The 11,575-nt window shown below is 37.7% G+C and overlaps 2 protein-coding genes across 4 annotated transcripts; one reads left to right on the forward strand and one right to left on the reverse strand.

Annotated features, from left to right (window-relative positions):
* Window positions 1-4,888: 4,888 nt before the first annotated feature.
* On the reverse strand, window positions 4,889-7,855 carry LOC103390508 (uncharacterized). Of its 3 annotated transcripts, XR_003052103.1 has the most exons (4): window positions 7,727-7,855; window positions 6,245-7,491; window positions 5,315-5,972; window positions 4,889-5,150 (listed from the first exon to the last, which is right to left on the reverse strand). XR_003052103.1 is itself a non-coding variant. In XM_025063475.1 (3 exons), exons 2-3 carry the CDS (start codon window positions 7,487-7,489, stop codon window positions 5,835-5,837), a joined length of 1,383 nt encoding a protein of 460 aa, XP_024919243.1. In that variant the 5' UTR covers window positions 7,490-7,491; window positions 7,727-7,855; the 3' UTR covers window positions 4,889-5,834. The 3 variants fall into 3 exon arrangements, 2 of the variants coding, with proteins under 2 accessions (XP_024919243.1, XP_024919244.1); XM_025063475.1 differs by having other exon boundaries at window positions 4,889-5,972; XM_025063476.1 differs by lacking the exon at window positions 7,727-7,855 and having other exon boundaries at window positions 4,889-5,972; window positions 6,245-7,672.
* Window positions 7,856-9,349: 1,494 nt separating this feature from the next.
* LOC103390507 (dynein regulatory complex protein 1-like) lies at window positions 9,350-11,517 on the forward strand. The gene has a single exon (XM_008326391.3). The coding sequence runs from the start codon at window positions 9,545-9,547 to the stop codon at window positions 11,321-11,323; it is 1,779 nt and encodes a 592-aa protein (XP_008324613.1). The 5' UTR covers window positions 9,350-9,544; the 3' UTR covers window positions 11,324-11,517.
* The last annotated feature ends 58 nt before the right edge of the window (window positions 11,518-11,575 follow it).

Consider the following 11,575-nt stretch of genomic DNA (forward strand, 5'->3'; position numbering starts at 1 on the left):
GGTACCAACCGCCCTAACCGGGATTCGAACTTGCCCAGGAAACCTGGGATTCCACACCAATGACAGAGACATTGCCTCTTGGCCAAAGCGCCACTACATATATATATGTGTGTATATATAATGTGTGTATATATATATATATGTGTATATATATGTATATATATATGGAGTTAAATAGATGTTTAATAAAACTTGTGTTTCTTAAGATATTCATTAAAATGCACTGATTCTATATACCAACACCACCACCACCACTAAGATCGGTATGCGCATGATGGAACACGCGATCAAAATTACTACATTTTCTAACCTGCACTACAGGTTGAACCTTCTGTCGCTGCCCCAAAACATAGCTTTGACCTACCATTACATCCCAAATTAGAATTGTAATAAACAAGTGTTTACAATTTACGTACATGCTATGATCACAATAATGTTTAGGACTATTATTATTGTTGTTGTAGTAAATTGTATATATATTATCAGTAGTAGTGGTAAAAACTGATGATCTGTCAGATTTATTGGAAGTGACACAAAATGTCTTTTTATAATTAGGATTGTTACCAATGTAGAAAAATGCTAACAGGCTATTTTAAGTTTGTTTATGACAAACTCTGTTTAAGTTATATTTTGAGGAAAATGAACTTCTTGTCTTTGTGACGACACAGGGGGCAGCCCGGGGAGCAGTATGTGGGGATGGTATCATGCTCAGTGCACCTTAGTAGTACCTTAGCCCCTGGTGGACTTGAATCTGAAACCTTTCGGGCCAGACACCACTTCCTTAACCACCAAGCCAGCACTGCCCCACCACATGACATAATGAGTGTTGCTTAGGTCAACCCACATCACTAAGCAGATCACTAAGCAGATAAAACATCTTACGAAAACTTGTCGAGGTTCATTTTGACAGGCATGGCCCAATTTGCTAATGACACTAAGCTGTGTGCTCATACGTAGAGCCTGAGTTTCAGTGTAGGCCACTGAAGTCTGTTACATTTAATACAACAATGTATTAACAATGGGTTCAGGCTCAACCTTCAGCAATATTCAGTCAGGATTTCAACGCAACACCCACAATTCTAAATAGCCAAAGATAAGCCAAGAATGTGAAAAAGGAGACATAATAACTGAGAAGTCTGTCCAGCTTCGGTGATATATGGTTGGTAACAAGGTGTCAGTGTGAGGAGTCAGTTTACAGTGTTCATAAATGATTCAGACTAAATGCTTGTGTTTCCACCGTCACGTCTTCTCACCCATTGCTGTTATCATGCTGTCACAGTATGTGACCTTGTTTTAAGGCAAGTTGAAGTATTTAAATAGTAGAGCGATATATACAAACACGCATATTTTTATATAAACTGAAATATATTAAATATATATTTGATTTATAAAATGTTAATGTAAAAATATATTAAAACATAGCTAAACGTCACAGTGGATAGAAGAGGCGTGCGCGCACCCTTTCTGTGTGGTAAAGTTTTAGATTGGAAGATGGAAATACTGTAGTGCTACACTGAATCTTTCCGACTGGCAGAAAGACACTTTTATTCTGTTAGTGATCTGTTGCCATAGCTTTCAACAATACTTTGTTGCAGTGAAGAAGTGTCGCTAACAACATTGAAAAATAACTTATTCAAAATAAGGTTATCAGTCTGTTTTGCTTAGTGTAGCAATACATTAGTTGACTAATGAGGTCAGAAAATGAATTATTAAAAAGGTCAGGAAATGTGTTTATTAAGTGTTGGTGGGTTGTGAAGTGCTAAAAAATTCAAAAGACACGAAAGAATTCGGCAACCAATCAGCAATCAGCATTCACGAACAACCAATCCAGACAGCTTAATCGGAGACTGTTGAACAGTAGTCACAATTTGTGTAGTCTAATCACGAATGTAATTTTGAAAATCGCATCCATTTTGTCTCAGCGGGAGGAGGAGGAGAGAACAGTTAGGATGAGCGCTAGCAAAAGATGGATTATCAATACGAAAAAAGGTGTTTCAGGGACCACTGCGTCCAGTCGCTGGAGGACTGAGAGCAAGTTAGCCAGAGCAGCTACGTTGACATCGATGTCTGCGATCTATTTTAATTTGACTTATGGTACCGATGTGCTGTACTCCCCCTTCACCAGTTAGAACTGAAGAAGACTCTTGGATGAGAGACGAAACGTCTCTCATCCAAGGCAACTCTTTAACCTTAACCATGGACCTGGATGACTGAGAATCTTCATAGACCGATTGTCTTCCATAGTTTTGCAGGTATTTTTTGTTTCAGCAGAATGGGCTGTTAGATTACAGCTGCACTCCTATTGTCACAGAAATGACTTGGCATCTCTCTAGGGTCGTATGATTGCTAAATAAAAACTGTATGGCAGAACCATGTCATTTTACTGTGCCATTGAACAGCTGGAGGATGTTCCATTTTCCCAAAGTTTATTTGAGTGATAACATGTTTTATTTCTATTAAGCCTATGTTGTGAAGGGCACTCAGAATTTCCTTTGAAATGGCACGTCAATTAAGGTTATATTAAATGTTTTCTTAAAATTGAATTTTTTTTTTAATTTAAAGTTTTTTTTGTGCCACATTATTTTGTTATTTGTTGTTATTTTCTATAACAAAAAGAAAAAAAATGTTATTTTAAATACCAGTGCATCCCTAGTAATTATGTTATGATTGTTCTGATCTCAGTATTAATTAGCCCACTAATTAGGCTATATGTGGCTCCTAGATCAAAGCGATCCTTTAAAGGATCATCTTTATTCCTTTAGCCTCACCAACCACTTCTCCACTGTGTTAAAACAGACAGAGGGAAAATCAGCGCGGCTCTGACCACATGCCTTTGTATAACAATTACAGTCGTACATGAGGAGAAAATACAATCACACTTGGACATTGGACCAGATATATTATTTAATTTAACGCAGAGACCCACTATGTTAGCAGCTTACATGAAACAAACTGGAATATAAAAATAACCTGCGTGGGGGAAAAAATACTGTTTTCAATTTCAATCGTAAAGGCTGTTACTACTATGGACTTATGTTACATCTGTTATAACCTGAGACTTTATGGTATATACTGTGTGACTATTTTATTAAATAAGCAATGGTGCACATTCACAATCCCACAGGAAGATCGGCACAAAATAGTACCATTCAGAATTCAGGATCTTCAGGTTAAATCATTCGACAGGGTTTACAGTGCTGGTTCACTTTTCCTTATCGCTGGTCACCATGGTAACAAAAACTGATCTCCTAACATGCTGCAGAGCATTTGGCCATCAGAAGAAATAAAAGATGGCTAGTTTATTTCATTTTTTTTTCCTGCATGAACTAGTTATTTAATTAGGGGACTTGAACTTATGGGTATATTTTTATTGTATTAATTACTGGAAGAACTGAGCTGACAGTACGTTGTTTAGCAGTCTGTAGCAAAGCTTAGAGACACCCTTTCAAATATACATGACTATATTTTCTTACATGGATATTGGAAGGATGGTGTGTCTTTCAGTGGAGCAAAAAATGCCTCCAATACACAGTATGAGAACAGGATGACTTGAACTACTAGTTATCTCTTGCACATTCACTTTGTGTCTGCCGTCACAAAAAAATGTTGGGTTTTTTTTTCATAAATTGATCACAATTTTATTGGTAAATTATTTATTTGCATGCTATTTTTTTGTTTTTGTTGCTGCTTTAACTTGTCAGAAACATGTCAGTTTTCATGGCAATAATTTACTAACACCTTTTGATCATGCAATCTCTTGCATCTGGGCTGAGCATCCACAATGCTTTAACATTAAAGTTATCTTTAATTATTACGTTAGCCTACTAATATAGCAATAATGTATTACTTGGAGTATTACACGTATACTACAATCAATAGTATTTAATAACAATTAAATATCTGAAGGAGTTCTTGGCAAATTGAGTGGCTTCAATGAATAAAGTAACAACACAGACAAACACAGTTAACAAAAATAATTAAATTTATTTATACAACACTGTCAAGTTAATGACGGTGATTGAACACATACACAATGATCATAACAACAAAACAAGGCATAAGTGTGTGTGTAGGTGTGTGTGTGTGCACTTGTGTGCGTGTGTACACGAGTGGTCGTATAAGAGAGAGAAAGAGAGAGATGTTGCTAGTTGCTAGTAGTGATGTGTCGTTCGCGAGTGATTCGTTGAAAAATAATTTTACTTTTATATATCTCGTGACTCCCGAGTCATATGAAAGATTTGTGACTAGTGACTAGCGAGTCATATTAAATATTTGTTCATATTGAACTCACGAATCACTCACAAATCACTCTCTGTATATAGTTCAGGTGGAGCTATTGATTATCTTAAGGAGGTCTTATCTGTTGATAGACCCTCCAGCACATTGTTTCCCAAAGACTGGGTCGTGACTCTCAGGTAGGTCGCAACAGATGGGGTCGTCTCGCATCATGTTTCCCAGGAGTTTACAAATAATGTCTATGTCTAAAGTTTGGGTAACACTGATCTAGCAATCCAAAGGTCATCCACCACATTGAGCTCTTGTCTGAGCTGTACACAGCAGACAGAGGTTCTAGCTTGACTCAGACTTACCTAAGTGAGCTGAAAGATGTTGCTCAGCTAAGCGGAGTTTTTTATTTCAAGAACTGCTAAGGGCGCTACATAAATTTTTGCAATATGTACTATGTAATATGTACTATGTAATTGTATGTATGTTACGATTTATGTCAATTTATGTCGCTGCCAAGAACTGAACATCGACAAAAGGACTCCCAGTATTAATACAGACACATGAGAGCTAAAATGGTGCTTCTACAAAATACTGAGCAAATGGTCTAAGTACTTATGACCATGTGATTTTTCAGTTTTTCTTTTTTAATACATCTGGAAAAATGGCTGTGTTTTTCTGTCAATATGGGGTGCTGTGTGTATATTAATGAGGAAAACAAATGAACTTATATGATAAGGGGGTCTAAATACTTTCTTACCCACTGTATGTGTGTGTGTGTGTGTACACTTATGCATGTTTTTCTAATATAGGGTTTTGTAGTTCCAAATATAAAACCACAGTAGGAGTGCTGTATATCAAATGAACAGCAGTATTCCAACACGAGCTATACTTCAGGGCTTGTTGTGATTGGCCATTTCCAAATTCTGCAAAGATTCAACACATTGTAGGCTTCATCGGTTTCATCGCATCATTGATAACTTTAGTAACAATAAGGGTTATAAAATGAATATGTAATATGCATTTCTACATCACATCACACTTATGACCAAAATAACACAACTAGAAAACTACTAGTGTTCCCTCTTACATCAACCAGAAACTGATGAAGGTCCTCCGTTGAGGAGCGAAGCGTCTTTCAAGCTCCAAGAAGAAGTTCAGTTGCTTACAACTAAACTCTTTGGATAATATGACCTGGGTGAATGAGAATAAGAGAGATTAAAAGCTCTGCTCACTTTCTGTTCAGTGATGTAGAAAGTTCAACTTACTATGTCTAAGATTGGTTGCTCTTTAGATTGAAAAAGCCTGTTGTTAATGAGAGGGGAAAAGGTGGCTGCTGGTTCAAGTCCACCAACTGCCAAGTTACCACTGAGGTGCTTTGAGCATGGCACCGTCCCCACACACTGCTCCCCGGGTGCTTATAAGCTGCCCACTGTTCACTTTGGTGATGAGTTACATCAGGGTCACATTTCGTTGTGTGTGCAGTGGTGTGCTGTGTCACAATGACGAATAATTCACTTTCACTACACGTACATCTCTTTAGAAATGTGAACACCTAAAATGCAAAAAGAATTTCGATCAACTGTTAAAATAAACATATCTATAGTAGTTTAGTTAAACATTAATATGTTGTGCTTTTCTGTGCATAAGTTCTTACCTTTAAAATCTCCTATAAAAGATAACTCTCTTTGGTTCAGTTTTACTGAGATCTTTTCTACCTTTGCGTCACCCATTGCTTTTTTATTTATCTAAGAAGAAAATGAATCACATTTAACTAAAGGAAATGTTACCAAATTAAATAATCAAAAACAAACTATTTATGAACTTTAAGAAACAGTTTTTTTTATTACTAACCGTTGTGTCTACACTGACAAAACCCGAGAGTTTTCCTGTCCTATGATCAACGTTCTCACAATTTCCTAGCTTAAAGAAAACCATTATGCAATTTCCATTTATTAATATTGAGCATTTAATTGTGTACCTCCAGAATCATCTGGCTGCAGTAAACTGTTCTCATTACCTGTGAATTGTGATGAGCCCTCATTTGCTCTGATTTATGGGGAGGTCTTCCAACAGTCATAAACTGATTCTCTTGTTTCTTTTTGCAGCAGCAAAAGACAGCTGTGTCTGTGATGATGGCGACGATGACCATTGCTGGACAGAACAATGCTACCGCCATCAGTGCTGATGTAGATCGAAAATGGTGACTGGATCCTCCAACTTTTACTGTGTTTTGAGTACCATCTGTGGTTCTTGTTGTATTTAGAGGTAATGACATCTTAGGTTCTGGCTGAGGAAAGTCACTTTCTTTGTTGACTTTAATTAATCTACTGACTTTTCTTCCTCCCATTTTCTGTGACAATGAGATCCCATATTCTGGCTCATGGATCTGATTTAACCATTGACCTTTAATTGTGGTGAGATTACTCACTGCAGTTCCTGCCTTGCTTGGTGAAAAGGCCTCAGTTTTAGGAATGGGTCGTATTCCAATACCCATTGCTGTAAATTGATTAATCCCTACTGTTCTGACAGTGTTATCTTTCTTATAAGGATAGGATAGAAGGAGTTCACAGTTTTTCTGACTTCTTCCAATATTGTTTTTAGCAGCACATTGGAAGGTTCTTAAGTCGATTTCTGTGATGTTTTTTATATACAAGTAACCATGGAATCCAAATTTAGTGCTGTGTGGCAAATGTTCAGACATTTTTTCCCATTTTGAAATCCATAAATGAGATCCTGGTAAGATTCTGCACTTTAGTTTTAGATCCCTGCCTACCTCAAAGTCATTAGACAGACCACAAAGTGGTTTGGATATCTTCTCCATTATTGTTAGGTACACTTTCTTGGTTTGCAGTCTGCTAGGATTTCTCACCTTAAGTTTGTATATGCCTGAATTAGTAATTCTGAGGTCACTTAGGGTTAAAGAAGCATCAGTGTCTCTAGGATTTAGAGAAGAAAAATGTATCCTGATTTGAAAACACATATTTCGATGACCAGTTGTGTCATTTAAAAAAGAGATTATGTTTTCTGCCATTAGTCCGCCTGCAGGACTGAAGATCCATTCAATTAACAAAGCACCCATGTGAAACGGAACTGGGGTGAACTGACATCCATGGCTAATGTTTTCTCCTGTAGCCACATTGTAGTTAGACAAATTGCTATTTGTCTTTAGGCCAATGGTGGATGTCATTATCCCTGCCATCATAAAAAAAGACCAAAACCATTTAATGAATTTCGGTCTCTTTCTTGAAGATTTGTTGCCCATTTCTGAAGAGCAAAATTATGGAAAAATTAAGTAAGCACACTTATAAAGCTGCAAAAATAATGTAGTTATATAATATAATTACATGCACTTGAAAGTAAGTAATGTCGATAATGTCTATTATATGTGGCATTTTGGTATCTTGATGGGTCAATTACGCTGTATTTGGCAGCTGATTTTAGTGTCCTTGCCTGTTGTGTTTAAAATTTGTGTGGTTGGTACATAAAAATGTTATTTGACCTTAACTTTGTGTCTTTACTGGCCTTATCTTGCATTCTCTTTTCTACTCTTCCTTCTTTTACAGAGATTGACAAATGTGTTAGCCTTTTGCCATTTGTTATTTGTAACTTTTGTAAAATTTTTGCCCTTAAAATTCATCAAAGGAATTTTATCATCATGCAAACACAGATATAGATCAAAGGCAGTCATAAATAATGATGTAAAAACTGGGGGGCCAAGATATACAGTATTTGTTGTTACTAGTGATGGGTCTTTTTACTGACTCGGCTCTTTTACTTTTAATTGAATGAATCTTGAGTGAGTCATTTCGTTCATTTTTTACAGCAGGTGGTGCTGTAGCCCTCATCCAGGCATTGTAAAGAAGGCCGCCGTTCTCAAAACACTAAACACTCAAGGCAACATGGTTTGCTTCAGCTAACAAAGTATCATACATAAAATGCCACATGCAATTCAAACCATGTGAAAACCTAAGAAAGAAAATACACACTACAATAAAGTGACTTGTGTCCTGCATCCTCCCTGCCATTGTTGTTTAAGTGCAACAATAACTAGGTAGCTGTCACGTGACAAATGAACGAGATCCGAGAACGAATGTACTGCTCGCCACGCGATAAATGGAACGAGACATGTGAACGGGTTGGATGAACGAGAAACAAAAAGACCCGTTTAGTTCGAGCTGCCTGTCCCATGACAAATGAACGGGTCAGATGAACGAGCATGAAAAAGACCCGTTAAGTTCAAGCTGCCTGTCAACTGGTAGAGGACAAGTGAATGGAAAACAATTGACAATTAATGAGACAATTAAAACAAAAAGTAACAATAAGTTCCCTAAAATGTTTACACGGTGCATTTATTGTGTCCAAAATATGACATTATTATTAGTAGTAGTATTATTAATATTGTTGTTGTTGTGTACTGAAATTATAAAATGTTAAGTAGTCTTTCCCCAGGTGCAGTGGTGGCTTAGCCCTGAGCATGGCACTATTCCCACACACTGCTCACTGTTCACGTTGGTGATGGGTTAAAAACAGAGGTCACATTTCGTTGTGTGTGCAGTGTGCTGTGTCACAATGACAAATAATTCACTTTCACTTTCAAAGATTTCATACCATATTTACCTTGACATTTAACATCCATCCATCCATCCATCCATCCATTTGCATTCGCTTATCCGTTACCGGGTCGCCACCCAAATCACATTGCACCGTACAAACCCCCCAAACCTTCCTGCAGGTGGTGAGTCCACTGGAAGGTACCAACCGCCCTAGCTGGGATTTGATCTTGCCCAGGAGGTGAACCCTGGGGTTCCACACCAATGACAGGGACATTGCCTCTGGGCCAAAGCGCCACTGACAGTTAACAGTTTATCTAAAATTACATAGTGATGCACAAATATTTATAGACTTCAGTGAAGATGGGGATATAATTCATTGTCACATCAAATTGAACAGCAGCAATGGTACAACCAACCAAAATTGTGTTTTGTTAAATCAGTCATAAATAATGATGTAAAAACTGGAGAGCCAAGATATACATGAGAAAGACACTCATGACATGACATCATCGACACCAACATCATTATTATACTTTCATGTGTATAAAAGGTTTAAAGACCCTGGATTGGCCACAGGGTTAATAGAATGCTAGCTTTTGTAAAGCTTTCGTTCGTGGTGTCAAAGTCATAATACATGATAACACTCAATAACAATAAAATAACAAGTTGAAACCAGCTTTTTAATACGGCAACTTTTTTTATATTATTTTCACATTTTGGATTTCCATTTGTGTCCTTCATTTTTCTTACTAAAAACCCTTATTATGGAAGAAAGAAATTTAGATCAAGAAGAGCGTAAGAAGAGTGTAAGCTCTTTTTCATCTGACGATGACTATAATGAATCACTAGGGGATTCTGATGATGCTGATGATATCAGTGAGGAGGAGTCTGACAATGAGGAATCGGACAGTTTGTCTCAGGAAACAGATCTGCAGAGTCCACTGACTAAATTCTTGGAGGACATTCAAAATGGGGTTGATACTAGAGAGTCAGTGCGAAGAAGAGAAATTGATGATGTTTGCAAAATTAGACTGGAATTACTGGGACAATATTTAAGGTCTAGCCATGAAAAATTTGAAGATCTCCTGAGAGGCTGGTCATTGGCTAAAGAGAAAGTAAGTAGTCCCCAGGAGCTACGACTAGCTTTGAGAAGTCAGCAGCAGCTGGTGGTGCAGCTATTAGAAGAAAAAAAGAAAATCATAAATGATCTTCAGTGGGACCTGATGCTTGCAGGTGATCACTTTGTCAAAGACCTTATGACACAGACAGAGGAAAGGGACCAAATGATGGAAAAGATGGATGATCAGATTAGAAATCTGATCGAAAGGTACAGAAGCAATCTCACCAACACTGAGAATAGTAACCAGGAGAACAATGCAACCATACATGCAACAGCTCGGCAGGAATGGGAACGACAACAGAAGGAATTCTACGCTGCAGAGCTAGAGATGCTGACAGAAAGGAGGAAACAAGTTACCAACTATGATGAGAAAATACAATGTCTTATACTTGAGAACATGGAAACACAAGCCATGGTCAAGATAGAGCAGGATGCAAACCTGCAGCTACTGGTGAGAGAGCATCAAAAAATACGTGCTAGCTATACAATGACCAGTCTTAAAAAGACAAATGAAAGGTATGATTTGGAGGCCCATCAGAATACGAGGATTGCCGGTTTACAGACTGAGAATGATGACCAAAGCCATGACCCAGAACAAGCCAATCAGACGGTCAAGAGGATTAGGTATTTGTCGAAAAACTATCAATATAACATTAAACAATATGAGCATCTACAGGGAAAAACAAAAAACATTGCAGTGGCTGATGAAAAGACATATGAGGAAATGGTGGAAACTGTAGAAGAAGAGGTCAAACAATTAGTTGACAAGGCTTTAGAAATTGACTCACTTATATGCAAGTGGTACCAAGGCATACCTTGGAAACGACCCGTGGTGGCCTTCACAGAAATCCCAGATGAGACACTTGAAAAAGTGAGGGAGATGCTGTTGGATGAAGCAGGCATTTTAGTCGACGAAGACATGGATGAGGATGAGAAGTGGGAGTCTCTACTTACAACTTGTTGCATCAGTGAAATGGATTTGCCTAAGGTGGCCAACTATTTCATAAAATATAGCCAAAGAGAAGCAGGAGAACTGTGTGGTCCACTTGGTAAATCTTGTGCCAAAACAGCAGCAGCATTGGGAACCAGGTCTACATCTTTCCTGACGGCAGACCTTATCAATCCTAATTATATCCTGCCTGCTCTTAAAAGTTTTATCAAGCAAGATGTGACCTATCTAGTGATCATGGGTCAACAAGCAAGGGACAAAGAGTTTTGGGAAAGTTTGGGCAACATTGTCTGTGAAGAGAAAGTCAAACTCTGGGAAGAAATAGAAAGGACTTTAAAGCAGTACCTTGAGGTCCTTAAGGAGGTTTACAAGCTTACTCCTGAGGTTGACATTCTGAGGCGGCAGAACACAGAGCTAAGGATGCAGCTTCAAAAATCTCCCAGCATCAGGAGCAACTCAGAAATAATGAAGTAATGAAAAATCACATTGTTTACGACAAACAAATAATTATATAAATATATTTGTGGCTTGAACACAGCGATTTTAGTTAGCATTGAAAACAGAAAACCTAACTATCCATGTATTCTCTAAGTATTTTTATTTGTTTTTATCCTAAAACATTTAGGTTAAACATTAGGTCAGTTGAATACTTGACTATAGCAGTAGTCCCCAACCTTTTTGTACCAAGGACGCAGTACTGTCTGTTACTGTTGACCGGTACCATGC

The sequence above is a fragment of the Cynoglossus semilaevis genome, chromosome 15 (genome assembly GCF_000523025.1).
Source record: "Cynoglossus semilaevis isolate Cse_v1.0 chromosome 15, Cse_v1.0, whole genome shotgun sequence".
Taxonomy (NCBI): Eukaryota; Metazoa; Chordata; class Actinopteri; order Pleuronectiformes; family Cynoglossidae; genus Cynoglossus; species Cynoglossus semilaevis.

Excerpts from the sequence above, each read along its gene's own strand:
- LOC103390508 (XM_025063475.1), bottom strand. The coding sequence starts at position 7,489 with ATGGGCAACAAATCTTCAAGAAAGAGACCGAAATTCATTAAATGGTTT. Across the intron at positions 5,973-6,244 it reads GGGCTCATCACAATTCACAG|ATAAATAAAAAAGCAATGGG; the intron begins GTAATGAGAACA and ends TTTTCTTCTTAG.
- LOC103390507 (XM_008326391.3), top strand. The coding sequence starts at position 9,545 with ATGGAAGAAAGAAATTTAGATCAAGAAGAGCGTAAGAAGAGTGTAAGC.